At 39.2% G+C, this 24,785-nt stretch overlaps 1 protein-coding gene across 4 annotated transcripts in view; it reads left to right on the top strand.

Moving 5' to 3' along the window:
* The window catches only part of Dmc1 (DNA meiotic recombinase 1), a 46,853-nt gene that overhangs the window by 3,468 nt on the left and 18,600 nt on the right, over positions 1-24,785 (top strand). For 2 of the 4 annotated variants that reach the window (XM_037197669.1, XM_028871279.2), the window contains exons 3-12: positions 592-636; positions 2,542-2,688; positions 5,762-5,844; positions 10,702-10,754; positions 12,108-12,149; positions 14,322-14,394; positions 18,113-18,204; positions 18,871-18,944; positions 19,062-19,176; positions 19,931-19,991. In XM_037197669.1, the coding sequence (XP_037053564.1) occupies positions 592-636; positions 2,542-2,688; positions 5,762-5,844; positions 10,702-10,754; positions 12,108-12,149; positions 14,322-14,394; positions 18,113-18,204; positions 18,871-18,944; positions 19,062-19,176; positions 19,931-19,991 (785 nt within the window). The remainder of the gene's footprint in view (positions 1-591; positions 637-2,541; positions 2,689-5,761; positions 5,845-10,701; positions 10,755-12,107; positions 12,150-14,321; positions 14,395-18,112; positions 18,205-18,870; positions 18,945-19,061; positions 19,177-19,930; positions 19,992-24,785) is intronic. The other 2 variants (XM_037197670.1, XM_028871280.2) reach the window with 1 other exon arrangement.

Below are 24,785 nucleotides of genomic sequence, written 5' to 3'. Positions count from 1 at the left end.
TAGTTGATGTTCAGTCTTTCCACAAAAATCAGATTTCTTTGCTTTTAGCTACTGATTTTAGGAACTAAAAGTAGAAATAAGACATACACATAAATGTGTAACAATTTCTTTGGCAAAGTGTGCTAAGTTTAGCTACTTAGCAACTGGTATGAAAGTTTTTGTTTATTTTTCAATAGAAGAGATCCAACTCAATACTTCTTTCTGATAGGCAAATGCTCTTCCACTAGTTACATCTCCAGCCTCAAATGAAAGTAGCTTAATATCAGCTTCCTGTTACCTATGCACATTGGTCCTGAAAAAGGATATCAAGATTTGTAGTAAATAAAATAGGTCAGGTGGGAGCTGGAGAGATGGTTCAGTAGTCCTTTGCTTTTCCAAAGGACCAGGATTTGATTCTCAGCACCCATGTTGGTTTGTTTTCTAAATATGTAACATGTTTGAAAAAGTGATTGATTCTACTTCTGTGTTTAGAAAAGTGGAACTGAAGTATTATGGAATGACTGTGAATCAGCATTAGTCACTGCCAAAAATGTGAAACATTTATTTAGATATGAAGGTTAAAATCCATTCTTTCTGTTTCATTTCATTTAGGAATCTTTGTTTCAAGACATTGACTTGTTACAAAAGCATGGAATTGTGAGTAACTTTTCAGTACTGTATTAAATGGTCTGTTCCATTTTCTCAGCCTTGTCCTTGCCAACCCTGGATAATTCTTTTTGTTTGTTTGGGTTTTTGGGGGGTTTTGTTTTGTTTTCGAGACAGAGTTTCTCTGTAGTTTTGGAGCCTGACCTGGATCTAGATCTGTAGACCAGGCTGGCCTCGAATTCACAGAGATCCGCCTGGCTCTGCCTCTCGAGTTCTGGGATTAAAAGCGTGCGCTACCCCCTGGATAATTCTTTATTGTGTGGAGAAGGGGAGCCCTCTGTCTTAAGTTGTTTAGCAACATGCTTGCTGTTCCAGAACAATGTAATCCCAGTATATGAGAACTGAACCCCAGGAGCCAGGAGATTGAAGCAAAGAAGCAGTCAAATCCAGAGTCGTACAGAATATAAACAAGGGGAACTCACTAACAGAAGTGTGGCCCTGGATGGCAGCAAGCCCAAGCAGAGCCCCACAAGTTGAGTTAGAAGGATATATTGGTGCAGATAAAAGTGACTTCATCAAAGCAGGAATGAGTCTGGTTGATCTTAAGCTAATATCAAAGAGACACTCTCCAGATCCGGGTAATAATAAAACTTCACATACCACTATGCTGGTTTGGTCTATTTATAGTATGCTTGGAAATTATACAGGAAAAAAAACCCACAAAAACAACCAACTAGTATTACTCGGGGCAATCATGGAATTACAACTCACAGATATCTGTAGTCATATCCAACTGAATTCACACACCTGGCCTCTACTCATGCATCTAATGCCTGTAGTACTCTTCTACCTGTGACCACCAAAAATGTCTCTGGACACTGTTGAGAATTTCCAGTGATTAAAAACCACTGGAGGCCGGGCGGCGGTGGTGGCGCACGCCTTTAATCCCAGCACTCGGGAGGCAGAGCCAGGCAGATCTCTGTGAGTTCGAGGCCAGCCTGGGCTACCAAGTGAGCTCCAGGAAAGGCGCAAAGCTACGCAGAGAAACTCTGTCTCGAAAAACCAAAAAAAAAAAAAAAAAACCACTGGAGCTGGGCGGTGGTGACGCACGCCTTTAATCCCAGCACTTGGGAGGCAGAGGCAGGTGGATCTTTGTGAGTTCCAGGCTAGCCTGGTCTACAGAACGCGATCCAGGAAAAGCGCAAAGCTGCACAGAGAAACACTGTCTCGGGAAAAAAAAAAAACAAAACACTGGTTCAGCTGGAGGTGTTTTGAAGCATCTCTAAATAACCAGCACCATCTCTTGTCTCTCTAGATTTAACATTAGATAGATAATGCTTTATTTACAGAAAATTCTATTTGTCCAATGACCTGGGTAAATCATGGTGGCAGAAATGTAGATTATCAAAATATGTGAATGTCAAGAGCAATCATTGGTGTTAAAAGTTTGCTGAGGTTGTCTTTTGAAGTCTTCATATTAATCTCTTTCCATTGATTTCAGAAATAGAAGCAGGGGAAAATCCCAGTCTTTAGGTGATGTAGTTATTTGTGTTCTTCAGGAGCAGAAGGGAAAAAAAAAACTTTGAAAACTGTAGAGAACATATTGGTTATGAAGTTCTGTAGAAGGAAGGAGCTGAACTGAGGGGGTGAATGTGTGATAAATTTGTTAGCTTTTCCACCAACAGACTTTTCTTTTTAATTTCTTGCTACATTGCCATGGTCTCACTAACATTCTTGGGAAAATCAGGGCACAGCCAGAACATTTGGCAACCTACTGGGTATGTTCTACTCTGGTATTTCCAGAACATTTGGCTAGGTGGTGGGTGGGTTCCACCTGGTTGCTTGTATAAAATTAGCATCCTGATGGAAGGAGATGGACACGAAGCTCATGACATAGTAGAGGAGCCTTTCAGGCTGGCATTTTATCAATCTGCTACTCCCATTCTTTTATTTCAGAATATGGCCGATATTAAGAAACTGAAGTCTGTAGGAATCTGTACCGTCAAAGGGATACAAATGACGACCAGAAGAGCCCTCTGCAATGTCAAAGGGCTCTCAGAAGCCAAAGTGGACAAGATTAAAGAAGCAGCCAACAAACTTATTGTAAGCCAAGTTTATTCTTTGCTGTTTTAGTTTAGCAGAGTTGTCTTTGTAGCCTTTGTCATGAACATTAGAAACTACAGTAGGAACTTTAAGTTCCTGTAGATAGACCACAATATATTATACTCCCCATGTGACCTGCTTATTACTTCAATCCCTAAGCCACAGCAATTAGTTTCTGGAAGACTGAGGTAAGCATTAATATGCCTAGAATATAGTCTGGCCCTGAATTCCATTCTTTTTTTTTTTTTTTACATTTATTTTTATTTTATGTACGTTGGTGTTTTGCCTGCATGTATGTTTGTGTGAGGGTTTCGGGTCTCCTGGAACTGGAGTTACAGACAATTATGAGCTGCCATATGGGTGCTCGGAATTGAACCTGGGTCCTTTGGAAGAGCAGTCAGTGCTCTTAACCTCTGAGCCATCTCTGCAGCCCTCTGAATTCCATTCTTAGAACCCACATGGTAGAAATAGACACCATGGCATGCACCCCTAACACATATACAGTTAAACATATGTAGTTAAAGTAATTAAAATCTAAAAAGAAAGCCAGGTGATAGAGGTGCACGCCTTTAATCCCAGCACTCAGGAAGCAGAGACAGGTGGATCTCTGTGAGTTTGAGGCCAGTCTGGTCTACAGAGCGAGCTCCAGGAAAGTTTCTCAAAAAACCAAAGGAAGGAAGGAAGGAAGAAAGGAAATAAATAAATCAATCTAAAAAGAAAACCTGGTTATTTTTGTTGTTGTTGTTGTTTTTCAGAGCTGAGGACCGAATCCAGGGCCTTGTGCTTGCTAGGCAAATGCTCTAACACTGAGCTAAATCCCCAACCCCAAAACCTGTTTTTTGTTTTGGTGTTGAAGGTAGTTATTTTACCAAAACTTTTCTTTATACTGCTCTGGCTTTTAGTTCCTCTGCCATTTGTTTGTTTGTGTCTGTCCCCTCCTTTGGTCTTGTCTTCTCATATATGCCTATAGCTGCTCTGAAGCTCAGTATTAAAGAATTTACTTTTTCCTGGTGTAGGCCAATTGGGAAGACAGCCCTGGATTAGAAAAAGACTAGCATCAGCTGGGTCTATGTGTGTGCAGCTAAAATAGATACAGCCGTGAATATGTCCACTGAGGCAAATGAGTTCATAACCTATACCTTCCAATGGCACCATGGACTGCAAGCAGTCAGGCTGTCAGGGAAAGGCATATAACCTTAGACCTAAACTCTACTGTAGAGTTTTGGGGATCATCAGAGGAACCCTATTTTTAGTCTAGAAATAGGAATATATGAAAAAGTAGTCACCAAGTATCCCTGTCTACAGAAGACCAACACTTTCTATTTCCCCCTGTATGGGGGAGTCTCATGACCAGAAGTGGCAGTCAAAGCAGGCAGGTAATACAAATAGTATTGTGATCTTCAGCTTGGACAGGACCCAGGTGACCAGTGGTGTTTCTGGTCCAATTGCTCTGTTCTAAACCTACTAAAGCAGTATATTTAGAGGTCACTTCCCCAACTGCCAGAGTGTCTAAGAAGCCCTACAGTAGTACCCAGATTTTGGCAAACTACTACTTTTTAGCTCCTACACATATTTTTTATTTGTTTGTTTTTTGAGACAGAGTTTCGCTGTGCAGCTCTGGCTGTCCTGGAACTCACCCTGTAGACCAGGCTGGCCTCGAACCCTCAAATTCACAGAAATCTGCCTGCCTCTGCCTTCCAAGTGCTAAGACTAAAGGTGTGCACTACCACTGTCCTAGCTGCTCCTACACATCTTTAAATTTTTTTTTTTTGTGTGTGTGTGTTATGTATAGGGGAGAGACTTGCACTTATGGCACACATGTGGAAGTCAGAGAACAACTGTGTGGAGTTGGCTCTCCTTTGACCTTTAATTAGGTTTTGGGATTGAACTAAGGTCACATTCAAAGCTAGCACTTTTACCCAATGAGTCATTTTACCATACCTCATAGTCTTCTTATTTTTAGAAGCTAAATCTCATTTATTTTGTATGTGTGTGCAGGTGTAGAAACCTCAGATATAATTCCTGAGTCATCATTTACTTTTTTGTTGCGGGGAAGGGGGGAAGGTTCTGTCACTATCCTAGAACTCATGAAGTTGGCTAGGCTGACTGGCCAGTGAGCTCCAAGAATCCACCTTGTCTGTCTCCTTTCATGCTGAGATTACAAGTGCACTACTTCCTGTTTTCTTTACAGGAGTTCAGGGCACTGAACTTAGGTCCTTGTGCTTGCAAAGTCAAAATTTAGTGACTGAATTATCTCTCCAGCCCCTAAATCTCATTTGCATGTGTGGTATATATACATGTGTTATGATATGTGGGTACATGTGCCTGTGCTTGTGCATGCAGAGGCAGCCTATGTCTTCCTCTATTACTCTCCACCTTGTTTTTTTTAATGATTTATTTATTTTTATTTTATGTGCATTGGTATTTGTCTGCATACATATCTGTGTGATGGTGTCAGATCCCCTTGGAGGTAGAGTTATAGGCAGTTGTAAAGCTGCTATGTGAGTACTGGGAACTGAACCCAGATCCTTTACAAGAGAAACAAGAGCTCTTCTTCTTCTTCTTTTTTTTTTTTTTTAAAGATTTATTTATTTATTATGTACACAGAAGAGGGTGCCAGATCTCATTACAGGTGGTTGTGAGCCACCATGTGGGTGCTGGGAATTGAACTCAGGACCTCTGAAAAAGCAGTCGGTGCTCTTAACCTCTGAGCCATCTCTCCAGCCCACAAGAGCTCTTAAACTGAGTCATTTCTCTAGCCCCAACCCTAGTTTTTGTCCATATTCTGATACATTTTTTAAAAAAGAGCATACACAAATGATGAGCTTGATAGCTGAGAATGTAGTTCTGGGAGGCAGCTGGCATTCCAATCATCTCACACTGTTTTTTTTTTTTTTTTCCGAGACAGGGTTTCTCTGTGTAGCTTTGCTCCAGAACTCACTTTGTAGACCAGGCTGGCCTCAAACTCACAGAGATCCGCCTGCCTCTGCCTCCCGAGTTCTGGGATTAAAGGCATGCGCCACCACTGCCCGGCCTCACACTGTTTTTTAACCTCTCCGTTGTCTTTCTTTAGGAACCAGGATTCCTAACTGCATTTGAATACAGCGAAAAGAGGAAGATGGTTTTCCATATCACCACTGGGAGTCAGGAATTTGAGTGTGTATCTCAGTTTTTATTACTACTAAGTAAAGTCTTTAGAGTCCATTTTTCTTTTCCTCTATCTCATCATGATTTCCACTATTGTGAGTAGAAGTAGTTTCCACCTTTGAAGGCGTTTGTAGTGTTTGTTCCAAGATGAATGTGAGGCAAATTCCAGACTGCTTGTAGGAACAGATTACATTTCTTCCAAGGAATTCATGCTCATAAGTTGTTTCTAATTTAGCCTTTATTTATCTATGACTTGAAATATCAGCTTACATTTCATTCCTTTCCGTCTTCGTTGAAGAAAATTTCATTTCCCACTTTGTGTTTACTTAAAAATCAGTTGTTATAGAGTGAATATTTTAGAAGAAACAATCTACTATAGGGCTTATTCCTCAGCAAGGGTGGTTCTAGAATCCCTTTTCATTTACTCTTATGATTTCTGACATGTATTGCCATTTCTTCCCAAATTGATTATAATGAGATTTCCCCCAAATATTTCATCTATCTTTTTTTTTGGACTCTCATTAGATTATCCAGGATGATGTTAAATATAGGCACTCAAGTGACCTTCCTGCTTCCAAGTAGCCAGGGCCACTGAGCCTGACTTTATTATTATTTTTTATTATAGTTAATTTAGCCAGGTGGTGGTGGCACATGTCTTTTATCCCAGCACTTGGGAGGCAGAGGCAGGTGGATGTCTGTGAGTTCAAAGCCAGCCTGGTCTAGAGAATAAGTTCTAGAACATCTAGGGCTACACAGAAAAATCCTATCTTTAAAAAAAAAAAAAAAAAAAAAAAAAAAAAAAACAGCAACAACAAAGTTGATTTATACATTTTTCTCCCTTATTTATCTCTTCTTCCCGCAAGAGCCTATAATTGTAGTATATTTATGAAAGAAGCTATGTGGTTTATTTTTTAATAGTAGAACAGACAGGGTTTGCTAATGAAGTATAATTAGGTATAATGGGGTTACCAAGGATAACACCTAGGTTTTAAGTCTAAAGATCAGAAAAATATAGATCACAAATAAGGGACTTGCAGGAGGGGCAGATTTAGGACCAAAGGCTGAAGACTATGAATTCTAAGCTATTTATTAGACCCAAATGAATAAATGAATGCTAAGCTGAGTGCACAGCCCAGGACACACACACATACTTTCTCTCTCTCTCTCTCTCTCTCTCTCTCTCTCTCTCTCTCTCTCTCTCTCTCTCTCTCTCTCTCGTTTGGTTCTTTGAGACAGGGTTTCACTGTGTAGCCCTGGCTCAAGAACTCACTCTGTAGACCAGGATGGCCTGGAACTCAGAGATCCTTCTGACTCTGCCACCACTGCCCAGCCCAGGACTCTCATTTTTAATACCATCATATCACCACTACTATACCTAAAATTATTAATTCCTTTGTCATCAGTTATCTTCCCAGAGAGCTCAATTTTCTGTCTCATGGATGACTTTGTGTGTGTGTGTGTGTGTGTCTGTCTGTCTGTCTAGGATCTTATGTGTTACTCAGGATGACTTGAACTTACCGTCTTTCTACTTCAGCCTTCCAAATGCTGAGATTACAGACCATGCACCACCATAGCTGGCTATTTGTCTAATTACTAACTAGGCTAGATGTGGCCCAGTGATCAAGTGCTCACTTAGCAGTATTCAGTCCTCAGTGCCCCCAAGAAAGCAAGATCTTTCCTCAAAGGTACAACATATCTTTAAAGTCTAATAATCTTACAAGTGTAGTAAGGCTTAGGCATTCATAAATGTTCAGCTGCTGCTCATAACTTAGTTATCAACTTCAAAACCACAGATCTAATGCAACTCTCCTGGAGCTATTCTATTATCATCAGAAAGCCAAAGTCTCTCATACTTTGAAAGTTCTCAAACACTAAATAGTAATGTGTAGATTTGATTTGTATCTGTTTAAATCTTTCTAGATTTAAAATATTACTCTTCTGCACCTAATTCTAAATATTCCTTAGTTTTGCAAAGGAAATAATTTTATTATCTCAAATAATTTGGGCTGCTTTCATAGGTAAGTTTTAGGGTTACTTTTTTAACTTCTCAACGTTGCATAAATACCAGAAATTTTGACTAATATTTTCCAAAACTATACATTTTCAGGTTGACTCTTCTCAAGATGAAGAATTGCATTCGAATTCTTTTTTTTTTATTTTTAATTTTTTTTATTTTACAGTACCATTCAGTTCTACATATCAGCCACGGGTTCCCCTATTCGCATTCGAATTCTTTTTGTTGTTGTTTTGTTTTGTTTTTCGAGACAGGGTTTCTCTGTGTAATTTTGGTGCCTGTCCTGGATCTCACTCTGTAGACCAGGCTGGCCTTGAACTCACAGAGATCCACCTGGTTCTGCCTCCTGAGTGCTGGGATTAAAGGTCTGCACCACTGCTACCCCGTAGCATGCAAATTCTTTAATAGTCACCTTTCCAAGGGCTTTCACTCCTCGTGGGATGCTTTTGTAGTCAATGTCCACAGGTTATACATGCCAATGTCTAACTTTTTCTTATATTGTTTTATGTGTATGAGTATTTAGCCCATGAAGGCCAGAAAAGGTATTGTATCCCCTGGAACTGGAGTTACAGATGGTTGTGAGCCACCATGTGGGTGCTAGGAATCAAACTCAGCCTTCTACCAGAGCAGCAAGTGCTCTTAACCACCGAGCCATCTCTCCAACCCCTTTTCTTTTCTTAATTGAAATCAGCAGAGCCCTCATTAAGTTTGTGGATAACTTTCAAAATGCTTCAATTTTCATTTAAATTGCTGTCTTACTTAGACAAATATAAATCTGTTCTCTTAAGGCTTTGTCTGATTTGTGATTGCATCCCCAAAGACATGTGAATAGAAACTACAAAGGCTTTTTAAGTGCTCCTACCAGGTCTCAGACAGTAACACATACTTACTGCATTTAATGATTGGATGAGATAATAACTTCTTTAGTTCTTCTCATATTGAGAATGTTAAATTCACTAAAACGTTGTGTTACCAATTAAACATATGCTATCAAAACCTGGCAGTTTTCCTCTAAGTGCTAACATTGTATATACTATTTGTCTTACTTAGGGTTTCTATTGATATCATAAGACACCATGACCAAAGGTAACTTGGGGAGGAAAGAGTTTATTTCTTCTTACAGCAGCCCCCACTCCTTTCTCTTTGGCTTTTTGAAATAGGATCTGTCTGTAGCTCTGCCTGTCCTGGAACTCACTATGTAAACCAGGCTGGCATTGAACTCACAGAGATCCTCCTGACTCTGCCTCCCCTGTGCTAGGATTAAAGGTGTGCACCACACTCCACTCTCATAACTCTTAGGTCACACTCCATCAGAGACATAAATTAGGGCAAGAACTCAAGGCCTGAGCCTGGAGGCAGGAACTGAAGCACAGGCTATGGAGGAATACTTCTTACTGGTTTGTTCCCGTGGCTTGCTCAGCTTGCGTTCTTGTTACACCTAGGACGATCTGCCCAGGAATGACACTGCCTACAGTGGGCTGGGTCCTCCCACAGCAGTCATTAATCAAGAAAATGCCCTCCAGACTTGCCTACAGGCCAATCTGATGGAGACATTTTCTCTATTAAGATTTCCTCTTTCCTGATACATCTCAGCTTGTGTCAAGATAACAAAAAACAAAAACAGCATACTATCTTTGAACATTTTCTTTTCTGACAGGATCTGCCTAAAATTTGGTTTTAGGTGAGATTAAACCAACAATGACAATCACTGGATTCTCTTAATGTATGTCTTTCATACACTGCTGAACATATTAAAAATTAAAGCTGGGGGGCTGGTGACATGGCTCAGTGGTTGAGAGCACTGATTGCTCTCTCAGAGGACCTGGGTTCATTTCCCAGCACCCACATGGCAGCTCACAACTGTCTGTAACTCCAGTTCCAGGGCATCTGACACCTTCATACAGACATACATGCAAGTAAAACACCAATGGACATAAAATAAGAATAAATAAATCATTAAAAGATGCTTTAAAATGTTTTAAAATATTAAAGCTGGGCATGGTGGCACATGCCTTAAACCCCAGCACTTAGGAGGCAGAGGCAGATGGATCTCTGTGAATTTGAAGCCAGCCTGGTCTACAGAGTGAGTTCCAGGCCAGCCTGGTTTACATAGAGAGACATACCTGAAGAAAAAAAAATGAATATTCAGTTAACTTTTAGAAACATTATCTGTGCACAGTTTGAGAAACTTGATTAGTAACAAGACCATTGCATGTGTGTAGTTCAGGCTTTACTTAGCATGTGCAAGACCTGGTTCAATCCCTAGCACCACAATAAACACTTTTTTTTGTTTGTTCATTTTTTTTTTGAGACAGGGTTTCTCTGTGTAATCCTGGCTGTCCTCAAATTAGCGCTGTAGACCAGACTTGTCTCAAACTCATAGAGATCCTCCTGCCTTGACCTCCCCAGTGTTGGGATTAAAGGCATGCACTACCACCACCCAGCTTAACAGCTCTTTTAATTCTAATTCAAAAGAATAATGGACATAAAGCCTTAGGGACTTATTTACTATTGATACTCAGAAGAATCAGGGCTTATAAATTACTTTGTTCATCTTCCTGCTCATCTAATATAGAACCTGTAATCTAAACAGTGACTATCATTTCTTTCAACTATGATTTTTTTTTTTCTCAAGACAGGGTTTCTCTGCAGTTTTGGTGGCTGTCCTGGAACTCACTCTGTAGCCCAGACTGGCCTCAAACTCACAGAGATCCCCCTGCCTCTGCCTCCCAAGTGCTGGGATTAAAGGTGTGTGCCACCACACCTAGCTCATCTCCTTTCTTGATATTTTTTTTTCCTTTCTTGATATTTGTATTTATATTCTGTCACCAAAACTTTATGTCTGTTTCCAGTAAATTGCTAGGAGGTGGCATTGAAAGTATGGCAATAACAGAAGCTTTTGGAGGTAGGTAATACCTAAATAATTTTATATGAAATAACATGTTTATATATAAATAAATATATAATCAAATAATAAATAAGTTCCTGTTTGGGAATTTTTGATGAAGTGTCAATTATTATAATACAGGATTATTCCAAGCTAAAATGAAAATATATATTAACATTAGCATATTTCTTACTGACATTTTTCTTCCTCTTATCTCTGGTTACTATATAAAGAAATTGAATTTTTTTCTTATTCCCTCAAAAGGTGCCTCAATAATGTTGATCTTTTGTTTAGGCAATGCATATTCCATGAATATAGAGAATAAATTTATTCTCAGTTTATAGTATATATAGTATGGTGTGTGTGTGTGTGTGTGTGTGTGTGTGTGTGTGTGTGAATTCAGGGTCTTATTGTGTGGCCCTGACTGGCTTGGAACTCACAAAGAACTACCTGCCTTTGCCTCCCAAGTGCTAATATTAAAGGCCTGCACCACCATACCTGACCTATGTGCTATATTTTCTTACAAATAATCCATGTATTCCTGTTTTACATGCTGAATCTGACAAGCCAACATTTGCAGTCAGAGACTAAGTCTTTTGTTGTTACTGTTTCTGTTGACTTGATGAAGTAAATCTAATTTTTATTATTTCTATTGACTCAAACTTAGCAATTTCTCTTCTTATATATTATATATGAGCTTTTTAAAATTTTTTTGTTATTTTGTCTTTTTTTTTTTTTTTTTTGGTCTTTTTTTTTTTTTTAACAGAGCTGAGGACCGAACCCAGGGCCTCGCACTTGCTAGGCAAGCGCTCTACCACTGAGCTAAATCCCCAACCCCTAAAAATTTAAACTGAGAGTTCAGTGGACCTAAGTGATTAGGGAAGTTTTTCTATGGAGAACATTTGCTTCTGCTGGCAGCTAGGGATGTCACCATTCAAGATCTCACCAGCTTTTCCTTGAGATCTCAGCACAGTGAAAGAGCCTGGCTGTCCTTTCTGGGGTCAGGTCTTAAACTTTCATCTGTGTAAATAGTCCTATGGAAAATTTGCTTTAAATTAACTTTAACCTAAACAGTACTTATGTTGAGGGGATGAATTTGTTTTCTCTCCCACTTTTGGTATTCATACATGCAGCATCCTTTTGTGATAGGAGGACCTTTAAGAGTGAGATTTGACAATTAGAAAGCAGTGAGGTCTTCTGTGGAGGGGAATACTGGAGATAGAGTTTGGGGCCTTGGGCATTTTAGACAAGTTTTTTTAGACCACTAAGTGACACTTCTAACCCAAATGCAGTGTTAGTTTTGTTTGTTTAGTGAAAATATATAAATAGTAACTGTCCTTTTTTAAAAGTTCCTTTTTCTAAATTTCACAGAATTTCGTACTGGAAAAACTCAGCTGTCTCATACCCTCTGTGGTAAGAACACATTCTAACATCAACAACATAACAGTGATAGTCAGAACATTCACTTACTAGACCTCTACTGCATTTTACATGATCTTATGCAGTGGACCAAATGTTCAAGGAAACAAAACTCAAGAGGTTAAGTACAGTCCATTGTTACACAGATAGTTTTGGAAAGTGTGTGTTTGAGGTACATTGTCATGCTGCACTATGAACACCTGAATGGAAGTACAGAGAAGGTAAGTGGTTTGGGTGAATTGGCAAGAGAGGCACCCAGTGTATCAAATTCTTCCTATCCATCTTTCCTATCTTTTTAAAAAACAACAATGACAAAATTTATTGAAGACTAGAATACTGCCTGTGGCGTGTATTCTGTTTAAAGAGAAGCATAAAATTAGATTTGGGGCCCAGCAAGGTGGCTCAGTGGATAATAAAGGCACTTGCCTCCAAACCTGAAACACTGAGTTTGATCTCTAGAACCCACATGGTGGTAGGAGAGAGCTGACTCCCACAATTGTCCCCTGACCTCCACAAACATGCCATTGTATCATGTGCCCCTAAAATAAATAAATAAGTAAATAAATAATAAAAAAATTGGGGTGTTTGTTTTGTGACAGGGCTCACTATATAATTTTGGCTGGACTGAAACTTGCTGTGTAAACCAGGCTGGCCTTGAACTCACAGAGATCCGCCTGTCTCTGCCCCTCGAGTGCTGGGATTAAAGGTATGTGCCACCACACCTGGCAAATATAAGTTTTAAAAAGAGTAAGTATATAATTTTTTTCTAAAACAAAATAAACAAGAAATTTCTTATTAACAGATTTGATTTGCATTTCTTTTACTTAAATAAAAGGAACATAGAAAAGTAGTTAATAGGGGGTTCTGATGTGCACCCTAACGCATGTGAACATGCATACAACATAACACAACACACAAATACACACAAGAAAAAAGTGAAAAGGGGGCCGATATTCTAGAATCAAAATGTCTTGGTTCTATCACTGATAGCTGGATTACTGTGGGCAAGTTGCCTTACCCCTTTAGTTGTCCTCATAGTAAAACTGAAATTATAATGATAGTGCCAAATCTTGGGGAAGTTTTGAAAAGTAAATGAAATAGTGTGTATGCCTAGTATGAAGTAGTTCTTTATGTTAACTACTGCAATGCAATACATATGAGTTGGGGATGGAGCTTGGTTGACAGAATCATGTCTAGCATACATGAAGCCCTAAATTCAATCCCCAGCCCTGTATAAGCCTGCTCAAGCCTATAATCTTAGCTCTGGAGAGATGGATCAGAGTTCAAGGTCATCCTGGCTATATAGTCAGTTGGATGCCAATCTGGGATACACGAGAACCTACCTTTTTAAAAAAAAAAATAAATGCTTGGGCTGTGGGGAAATGGCTCAGTTGAGAAAAGCGCTAGCCACATAATTATGAGGGCTTAAGTTTGCATCCATAGCACTTCTGTAAGAAGCTGGGCACTGCAGCATACACCTATAATCACAGTGCTGGGGAGACTAAGACAGGAAGATTCCTGGGCCTTGCTGCCTACCAGTCTAGCACAATCAATAAGTTCCACATTCAGTAAGAGATGCTGAATCATAAAAGGTGGACATACATGTGCACACACACAGGAACAGCTACACATGCCTACAGTACACACATACATAAAGGTTACTAAATAAATTATTTAGCATAAATTGTATTTGTGGCCAGGTGGTGGCAGCACATGCCTTTAATCCCAGCACTCGGAAGGCAGAGGCAGGCAGATCTTTGTGAGTTCGAGGCCAGTCTGGTCTACAGAGCAAGATTCAGGAAAGGTGCAAAGCGACACACAGAGAAACCCTGTCTTGAAAAACAACAACAACAACAAAAAAAAGTGATTATTATGAAAATAAAATTAGTAACATTTAAATTCTAATTCTGTTTACTTGGGAGAATTGGCTTTGCCAAATATTTCCTATTGTGAGAGATGTTAAAATTCTCAGCTAAATTATTGTTATTCTGGCAGAGTACTTAGTTTACCACTGATTACTGAAGTGGAAATGCAGCAATCTTTTTAGAAGCCAAAGGGTCACTGTTCTTTACTAAGTTTACTAGAGTTGCAACCAGTCTAAACTTAAGGCTAATTTCTGCAAAGTTTATTCATTCCTGTTAATATTAATTTTTAATTGTTTCCTAGTGACAGCGCAACTTCCAGGAGCAGGTGGCTACTCAGGAGGAAAGATTATCTTCATTGATACAGAAAATACTTTGTAACCCTTTTATTTAAACAAGTCCTGAGGCAGTGTGGTAGAGCAATATTATTACAAAAGAGAATATGTCTTGCTGTATGGTTTTTGTAGTGATCCTAGTAACCAACAATAATGACAGAAGCCAAGGGGACAGCAGTGCTGACCAGCGCTCATATCACTGCTTGATTACTTCTCTACAAAACAAATACACGAGATGAAATTGTATCGTAATCATTTTTAAAGCTTCATATCCAAAGATTTTGCCTTAAGACTTGAAGAGCTTAAATATACAGAAGGAAAGGGTCAGAGCTATTTGTGTCACAGAGGGTATGGCAGTTTAATTGATATAAAAGTATACCAGAGCCGGGCGGTGGTGGCGCATGCCTTTAATCCCAGCACTCGGGAGGCAGAGGCAGGCGGATCGCTGTGAGTTAGAGGCCAGCCTGGGCTACCAAGTGAGCTCCAGGAAAGCCGCAAAACTACACAGAGAAACCCTGTCTCGAAAAACCAAAAAAAAAAAAAAAAAAAAAAAAAAAAAAAGTATACCAGAATACACAGCCAGAAAGGTGATTTGGGTCAAAGACATGAAGGACTTTGAAATCAATTAGATATTTTTTCAAAAAAATCTAAAAAAAATGGGGATATTATCTAGATGGGAAGCAATAAAAACAAAAAGAAGCTGGGCAGCGGTGGCACATGCCTTTAATACCAGGGCTCAGGAGGCAGAACCAGGCTGATCTCTGTGAGTTTGAGGCCAGCCTGGTCTACAGAGCAAGGTCCAGGACAACCACCAAAACTACAATAGAGAAACCCTGTCTTGAAAAACCAAAAAAATAAAAAGCTGGGCACGGTGCACACGCCTTTAATCCCAGCACTCGAGGCAGAGACAGGTGGATCTCTGTGAGTTTGAGGCCAAACTGGTACATAGTAAGTTCCAGGGCAGTTGGGGCTGTTACATAGAGAAACCCTGTCTCAAAAAACAAGCAAACACATGAAGAAAAAGAAAAGAAAAGGACAGGAAGCATTAGCAGGGGCAGCTGCAGACAAAGGAGAGTGGCTTCAGAGTCCACCTTGAGTCTCATGTAGGCAGAGAGCAGAATGGTGCTGAGGACAACTGTTGTTGTTTGGTAGTGTGTTGAACATGAGGGGCAGGAGGATGTACAGATGACAGTGGGAAATTCTGAGGAAAGGGTGGAGTCAGAGATGTGGATGATTAACTAAAGAAAGGGTAGAGATAACTTACAACTTTGATGTGTGCTTGTATTTGTGAAGAGGACTGAAATGAAGAATGTACAATCAGAAAGTAGGAGGAAGTGTGAAGAAAAGAGCAGATGAGAAGGATTACTAGAGTTTTGGGAATTAGTTTCAGGGAACATTTGCAGTGGAGTCTGGGGTGATGGAAACAGCAAGGGAGGGAGGCAATGTATAATTGATTTACACAGAGATTGAGGAGGTGCCAGGTTCAGAAGATGCCAGATCTGCACCGCTTCATTAAAGCCATTCACGCTGAAGCCCAGCCTGCTTCACCAGGTTTATTTCTCAGCATTGTCACAATGAGAGGCAAAGAGATGAGAGTGTCTAATCCCATCTGAGAAACATGCTTTGTTTTTCTAAACATGTTAGAAATTGAAAAACATTACATTAACATTCTTTAGGCTATGAAGGTTTTTGTGTTGTCATCAAGGCCTCTTCCATCCCCAGAGCATCTTGCTTTTGTTTTGCTGAAGCACCTTAAGCACTGCTTTCAGGAAGGTGACCAAGGTGGTAAACCCAGACCTGACATGTCTGAAATGCCTTTTGCTTTACTCTCTCTTTTGACTGTCGGCTTGGCTGGTCATAGAGAAATCCACATGTTGCTTTTCATCCTACAAGGGATTTGCTTTCTCTATCCCCATGTCATCATCATACTGAATCATACAAATTGTTAAGCCTCTCATAGATACCAAGGCCTGCTTTTTCTGATTTTCTGTAATTATCCAATTCAGAAAATCTTGTAATTCCTGAGCTATTGTAAAATTTATTATCAAAAATACTCCTGTGGAAGAAAAATGAGCCAAAAACTATTTGCAGTTTGCTGAGGAATCTGGGCATGAAAAGTCTGAAGGAACCTTCTAACTTGGGAAAGGAGGGTGGAATGTTTAGAGCTGCAGCAAGAAGGGCTCAGCTGGAGTTCAGCGAATTCAGAGAGAATTGGCGAAGGGTGCTCCTCACAGAGAGAGGAATGGCTCTTGCAGATTAGCGGTCTGGATTTTATCAAGACAGGAAGAAAATAGTTGAGAGCAAAGGTAAAATTCAGGAGGAAAATCTCCCATGTTATTCTCTTGGGGTCCCTCAACCTATACTACTGTCTTTAATATTTTTCTTCTTACATTTATATTTTGTAAGTTTTAAACTTACCTAGAACATAGATTCTTATTACTCTTTGTTTTCTACAATGCTTTGCACTGATAACAGGTCAGTGCTATGTGGTAATCAGTAAATACTTATAGATTGATTTGTATTTCCCCTTAGTATAAGCTCAACTCTTTTGTTTGTTTTGGGATTTGTTTTTTGTTTTTTTGTTTTTGTTTTTGTTTTTGTTTTTCGAAACAGGGTTTCTCTGCATAGCTCTGGCTGTCCTGAAACTCAGTGTGTAGACCAGACTGTTCCTTGAACTCAGAAATCCACCTGTTTCTGCCTCCCGAGTGCTAGGATTAAAGTGTGCGCCATCACCACCCAGCTTAATTTTATTTTGTCTGTCTTCTATCTATCTATCTATTTATTTATGATTTTTTGATACAGGGTTTCTCTGTGTAGCCTTGGCTGTCCTGGAACTCACTCTGTAGACCAGGCTGGCCTTGAACTCACAGAGATCTGTCTGCCTCTGCCTCCTAAGTGCTAGGGTTAAAGGCATGTACCACCACTTGGCAATAGTTGATGTTTTATAAACAATGCAAACAAAAGGGAAATGAAACTAGAGACATTCATTTTTTTTCACTTGCAACACTGTTAGAGTAACTACAGACCAGAGAATAAAGTGTTGATTACTCTCTGTAGTTTACCGGTTAGTGATTATTAGCATCTTCCATGGTATCTTTGTGGGTATACAGGAATTTACTAATTTCAGAAAGCTACAGACTTCTTTAGAGGGTGTATAAAAGACAAAAACAAAAACCCGTGTAATCAAATCAGGTTCCTTTTAGACCCTTGAGGTTACTTTTTGACCCTTTACTTCATGTCATCAAATTTATATTTTTTTGCCACACATTATTAGTGGACTATTAAACTATTGCATTTTGAACCAATGAAGAATTTGAAGTGACGAATTATAACTCAGTGACATTAGTGTTCCAGAATATGCCTATTTTTATAGAGCTGTGAACAAAAGAGAATCACAAACCTTAGTTTCTAGTTTTTCTAACTGTTCTGCTGTATTTAATATCTAAGTTATTTGCTAAAACTCTTTGTCGGTGTCCTTATAAAATGAGGACATCACAACTAGCTTCTAAACTTATTTGAAAACTTGATATTTCATTTCTGCTTTCCCGTTCTCTGTGACCTCTCACTGTCCCCTAAGGTGTTTTGAAGCACTTAGAGAAAGGAGGCTCTGGCAGTCCTTAAGGAATGGACTGGCATCTGAATGCCTCTGGACGTACTGCTACGTCTCAGCTGTTTTACTCGCTCACAGGATTACCTTTTATAGCTATCTAGACTTTCTTTGGAATTGGTTTATTAGATCCTTAATCTTGGCACACTCCAGCCGTCCAGATCGCCTTCGTGACATTGCTGATCGCTTCAACGTAGACCACGATGCAGTACTGGACAATGTACTCTACGCTCGTGCCTATACTAGTAAGAGCCCTGTGCAGTTGCACTTTAAACTTGAGTTATGGGAAGGTTGACAACACTAATTTACTATTTGATGATACAATATTTTCACTCGTTTTCCTTGTTTTAAATTTTCTGCAAATTAGTCCATAAATGTTATCATCTGTTGAGTTTTCAAGGCACTCAAATGTCTTCAAATTCATTATTTTTTGTCTCTGAAATGTAGAGTAACCGTCAGGTATTTTCCCCTGTGGTGCTGGGCTCGACCCCAGCTTTCACATACTCTAGGCATGTGTTTTACCAGTGAACTAAAGCCACCCAGAGCAACATTCTTTTGTTTTGTTTGTTTGTTTGTTTGTTTTGTTTTTCTAGACAGGGTTTCTCTGTGTAGCCCTGGCTGTCCTGGAACTGGTTCTGTAGATCAGGCTGACCTCGAACTCACAGAGATCTGCCTGCCTCTACCTCACAAGTGCTGGGATTAAAGGTGTGTGCCACCACTGCCCAGCTAGAGCAACATTCTTTTTGCTAAAGTACCATTTGCCACATATGCTCAAGCAGAATATGCAGTCTTCACTTAGTAAAGTATAGTTGGGAGGAAAGAAGAACTCTATCTGCCTGTCTCCCAAAAACACATACATGAGCTTAGCCTCTGCTTCTGGCTTTTGTAACATTTTCTGTGTTTCCCATCAGGTGAACATCAGATGGAGCTACTTGATTATGTTGCAGCCAAGTTTCACGAAGAAGCTGGCATTTTCAAACTATTGGTACAAGCTTTTAAATAATGTTCACTGACAGAGCTGTTTACCACACTTTTCTATTCTGTTTAAATAGGCATCTTCTATTTTAAAATGCATGTTTGGTTTCATGTTACTCTTGCGCAGATCATTGACTCAATAATGGCACTTTTTCGAGTGGATTTCAGTGGCCGTGGGGAATTGGCTGAACGGCAGCAAAAATTGGCCCAGATGTTGTCACGACTCCAAAAAATCTCAGAAGGTAGATGTTTAAAATAAAATGGCAGTGTCACATAGCATCTGTTGACTATGTTTGCTAGAGTGTATTTTGAAGAGAAGCTGAGAAGGATGTCAGAAGCATAAAATTTTTAATTACTTTCATAGTTTAGATGATTATTTAAACTAAAATTGATTCTGCTATAACATTAATGATAACTTTAAGTGTTTTTCATTATTAATGAAAAATAGGAAGATGGGCATGGGCATGATGGCACTTGTCTTTAATCCTAGCACTTTGCAGACAGAAGCAGGCAGATCTCTAAGTCTGAGGCCAGTCTAATCTACATAGTGAGTTCCAGGCCAGCCAGGGCTACACAAAGAAACCTTGTCTTGAAAAAAACAAAACAAAATTCCATTTGAGGTTCATTTTAAACTGGGCTGTGGTCAAACCTGCCTTTACTAGGAGCGCTGGGGAGGCAGAGGCAGATGGATCTCTATGTTCGAGGCTAGCCTGATCTACAAGAGCTTGTTTATAAAATGAACTCATGGTGCAAGATTCCTACACTGAAATCTGCTTTTTGGTTTTCAAGACAGGGTTTCTCTATATAGACCTGGCTATCCTGGAACTCACTCTGTAGACCAGGCTGGCCTGGAACTCACAGAGATCCACCTTCCTCTGCCTCCTGAGTGCTGGAATTAAAGGTGTGTACCACCATCATCCGGCCTAAACTGAAATCTAAACAATGAACTTTGAATTTTTATTGCCCTTCTCTTAGTTTCTTTATTTTTTGATGCAGAATATAATGTTGCTGTTTTTGTGACCAATCAAATGACTGCAGATCCAGGAGCAACTATGACGTAAGCCCTTATATTGTATTTCACAGAGATTACTATCAAAAGGTTAGAATATAGAATAAAATCACTTAGAAATAATCAACCTTATCTGGGTGTGATATCACATGCGTGTAACCCTCACACTTGGGAGATGAAGGAAGGATGATGGTGAACTCAAAATCAGATTGGGCTATGTTGTGAAGCCTCATCTCCAAACAACTACAATAATACTCAGCCTTGATATGGGCATGGTGCATTTTTAAAAAATAAAATCAGGTTATAATTCAAAAGGCCAGGGTTATTTTAAACAGTAAAATATTTTCTCTGTAGAAAATAGTAAAAATGATAACATTTCCCAATAAGCCCTTTTAAGCCAAATAATAGCTGAATTATCCATATAAATATTGATTAAATTACTAGATTCTGGGATACAGAAGAAACTTATCTTCATCTGTTCAGAGAGCTATGTTTTACTTAAGTTGTGTAAGTGAGATTGCTATTCATCTTCCCCTTCACTGTTTGATTTACAGCAGACATTTTTCTATAGGCTAATCCATAATCTAAAAAGATTTTAGCCTCCCCTCCTGAAAGTACGGCCAACATATTCTTTCATCAGCTTGATACAGTACAAATTCTTATCCTAATAGTGAAATGTTTCACTAAGGCTTGCCCAGTGATTGGGTAAAACCAAAACTTATTATAAGCCACAGTCATCCTAGGGTCCCCCCTGCTGTATAGCCTCCCTGGTTCTGTGGGTTGCAGTCTGACTGTCCTTTATCCACTTATGAGTGAGTACATACCATGTTTGTCCTTCTGATTCTGGGTTACCTCACTCAGGAGGGCACAGTGTATTCAGATTACTTCATTACACTGTACACTGTTACTTCATAACTAACTGCACATAGCACTTATTTGTTATTCAGAACCTATTTTTTCTGTATTCTCTATAGAATAAAGCAGTATTTTAACAATTGTCATCCGTACTAGGTGCCCTGACTTGACCTAAGACAAAGGGGTATTGAAGGACAATAAGAAAAGGATCTTAGGGGCTTGAGAGATGGTTCATCAGTTTAGAACACTTGTTGCTCTTGCAGAAGACCTGGGTTTGAGTCCCAGCACCAAGCGGTTGACTCACAAATATCCCTAATGCCAGTCCCAGGGGGTCCAACACCTTCTGACCTCTGTAAGCACCAGGTATACATGTGGTACACATACATGCATACATTCAAGCAGAACATTTGTACACATAAAAAAAAATCTTAAAAAAGAAAATGATCTTAGGCAGATAAAGCTTACATTCCAGAAACACTGAAGGGCTGCTGTACTAAAAACAAAAATTAGGCTTTTGATTAGATATATAAGAGACATCTTTAAAAAAAAAAAAAACCCACAAGAGAAGTCTACTGCTCATAGAAACAATGTCAGTCTTACAATGCATATTCAGAATTTACTGAAGTATTTGCCCACATATAAGAGTACAATGGCTCTCTGAAAGATGGCAAGGAATAGCAAAGCAAAGAGCTAAAATAAGATTGTGAAAGTATAAAATTCAAAGGAAGGTTTATTATAACCATCCAAAATGTTTGACTGAATAAGCAGCTGAATAACCCTGAGTTCATAATGACTTTTAAAAGCTTTCCTATTTTTCACTCAGAAAACTTTTTAACCAGAGAAAATTTGCAGATTACCACAATGAGTGCACACACCATTCTCTTAGGTTTCCCAATGGGTATTATATCCTGGCAACACACACACACTTTCTCCTTCTCTCTCCCTGCCTCCCTTCCTCCTGTCTCTCTCCTCCCTCCCTCCCTCCCTCTCTCTCTCTCTCTCTCTTTCTCTCTCTCTCTCTCTCTCTCTCTCGTGTACATCATGCTGGTATGCACATCTGTGAAATCTTTTTAGTCTACATACAGTCATGTATGTTCATATATACATGCACTGATGTATATTGACATATTATTCTATTTTTTGTGTGTGAACCATTTGAGAATTGTCTCTTTTTTCTAATTATTGAGTGTTATTTGTAGACACTGACAGTTCACCACTTAAGACTTCAGTATATGTCTTCTAAAAGCAAGACAAAAAACATCTCTTGGAAATTCAGTAATATGATACTCAGATCATATTATATCATGTTTTGCAATAAGCTTTCACCATTTATTTTAGCACCTGTCAATAAATCTTGTCTAAATTAATCATTGCTCCAGTGTTGCAGAAGAAGGTGATTTTACTTTAAACCAAGGCAATGCTGCTATTAGGTGCGTATAAAATGAGACACAGGCATAAATACTAACAGATACTTAATACATCAGTGCAAATTCTCTACATTGTGCTGAAATGAATGTGCTTCTCTTCAGGCATTTAAAATTTGTTTATTCATTCATTTTTATTTGCTTTATATGTTTGAGTGCCTGCATGCATGTATTTGTAACACATGTATGCTTGGTACCCAATAGGGCCAAAAGAAGGCACCAAATGCCCTGGAACTGGAGTTCCAGGTGGTTATGAGCCACCATGTGGGCACTGGGAACTAAATCTGGGTCCTCTGCAAGAACAGCCAGTGCTCTTCACCACTGCGCTCTCTCTCCAGCCCTCTTTAGGCATTTAAAAGCTTACCTTAGCAAACTGCTGCATGTTTTGCATTTTGATTTATCTCTTTCTTTTCCTTTCTTTTTTTTTTTTAAGAGAAAGTAGGAATTCGGCTTTCTTTCTTTCTTTTTTTTTTAAAGATTTATTTATTTATTATATAGAGAGAGGAGGGCGCCAGATCTCATTACAGATGGTTGTGAGCCACCATGTGGTTGCTGGGAATTGAACTCAGGACCTCTGGAAGAGCAGTCATTGCTCTTAACCTCTGAGCCATCTCTCCAGCCCTATCTCTTTCTTTTCAATACCTGTTATGAGTATTTTCTACTTAGTTACAGGAAAAAACTAATGTGGAAAATATCAGCTGTTTAAATAGCAAAAAGAAAGCTAAAATACTGAGGAAACTGCAAGTATAGCTTAGTGGTAGGATGTGTGCTTAGCATGTGGGAAGCCTTGGGTTCAATTTCTCTCCCTTCCAAAAAACAAAGAAAGGATTGAGGAGAAAACCAACCATTCATTAGTTCAAATATTTATTGAAAATCTACTAGGTTACAAGATTCTGAGAATTAATTAGCAATCAAAAGAGACAAAAGCCTTTGTTTCCATAAAGAAGAAAGATAAACGATATCTATTTTGCTATTTAACTTAGCATTTTAAAGTCTTGGTATGTCCTACATCACATCATCAGTTGTGTAGTCCTTTAGTGTTTAAAGCAATCCTTTCTCTATGGAGTGTCTTTTGTACACAGGACATGAAGTACTTCACAAAGAGATTAATTTTAAACTACAGAGAAATGGAAGATTTTTAAGGCTTTCTTTAAAAAGAGAAAATGACTCATTGGCTCAGAGGGAGGAAGTGGGTTGCATTCAGATAAAACAGTACAAGTTAAAGAGCACTGTTCTCCCTTCAGGTGTTGGGAGGGAACACTGAGGAGGCCAAAACTGTCACTCTAGAGTTACAAGGTAAAAGAAATCAGTGGAAATTAGGCCAGATAGAGATTCTTTTTTCTTGTATTTGTAAAAAGTTTCAAAAAGAGTAAAACCATCTTGAATTTACTCCTGGAAGACAGTGAAGGAAGAAACTGGAGAGAGGCAGAATGGAGAGATTTGTAATGAAGAGAACTAAGCAGGGAGCCAGAGAAGGTAACAAAGCCTAGTATTTCTGCTGGGTAAGTCTGCTGTGAAACATCTCTTCCACCTAGCCAAGCTCTAAGGAAACAAGGCTCACTATAATTAGTGTGCTCTGAAGTATATTAAATTATAACAGTACAGATTAAATACATGTCTTCGTGTAAAGCATAAAATTACTGCATCTAAATGAAAAAAAAAAGGGGACAGTTTTAAACTAAAGGATTTCAAATGCTATTGGAAACCCTCCCATAAATAAAATATCTTTGTTTCTTGGTGTTGAGGAACTCCAAGCTGCAGCTCGCCTGGAGCCTGTCAGAGAAATATCACTATAATTGGTATGAATCCCCAAGTACACTGACAATAATTGAGGCTTGTATCCTATGCATTATACTTGATGGCACATCGCATTAAAAAAGAACAAAATTATAGAGGCAAGGAGCGGCTGTATGATACAGCAGAGCAGCAGCTCCTGGATGAGGCTACAGATCCAGACGTTAGGGCTGCAACGATCCAGTCGACGGGTTTAGAGATAACGAGTCAGAGAATGGGCCTGAGAAACTGCACACGAGGGCAAACAAGCAGCAAGAGAGACCATGACCTCACCATGTACTTCTGTTGTGCCCGTGTTTCTTAACAAAAAGCCATCCAGAACATTTGTAGGTTTGTGAATGTATAACTTATTCATTAAACATGCCAACCTATGACTTACATTGTCAGCTTAAATAAGAAGTAATATGTTTGGCTGGGCGGTGGTGGTGCACACCTTTAATCCCAGAGCCCCGCAGATGTGAGTTCAAGACCAGCCTGGTCTACAGAGCGAGATCCAGGACAGGCACCAATAACTACACAGAGAAACCCTGTCTCAAAAAACAAAAAACAAAAAACAAACAAACAAACAAAAAAAAAAGGGCAGGAGAGATGGCCCAGTGGTTAGGAGCTCTGACTGTTTTTCTAGAGGTCCTGGGTTCAAGTCCCAGCTCCACATGGCAGCTCACAACTGTCTGTAACTCCAAGATCTAACACCCTCACACAAATATACATGCAGGCAAAATACCAATGCAAATACGAATAAAAAATAAACCAAAAAAAAAAAAAAGAA

This window comes from Peromyscus leucopus, chromosome 20 (genome assembly GCF_004664715.2).
Source record: "Peromyscus leucopus breed LL Stock chromosome 20, UCI_PerLeu_2.1, whole genome shotgun sequence".
Lineage (NCBI taxonomy): Eukaryota > Metazoa > Chordata > Mammalia > Rodentia > Cricetidae > Peromyscus > Peromyscus leucopus.
This window is presented reverse-complemented; position numbering and strand designations above follow the sequence as displayed.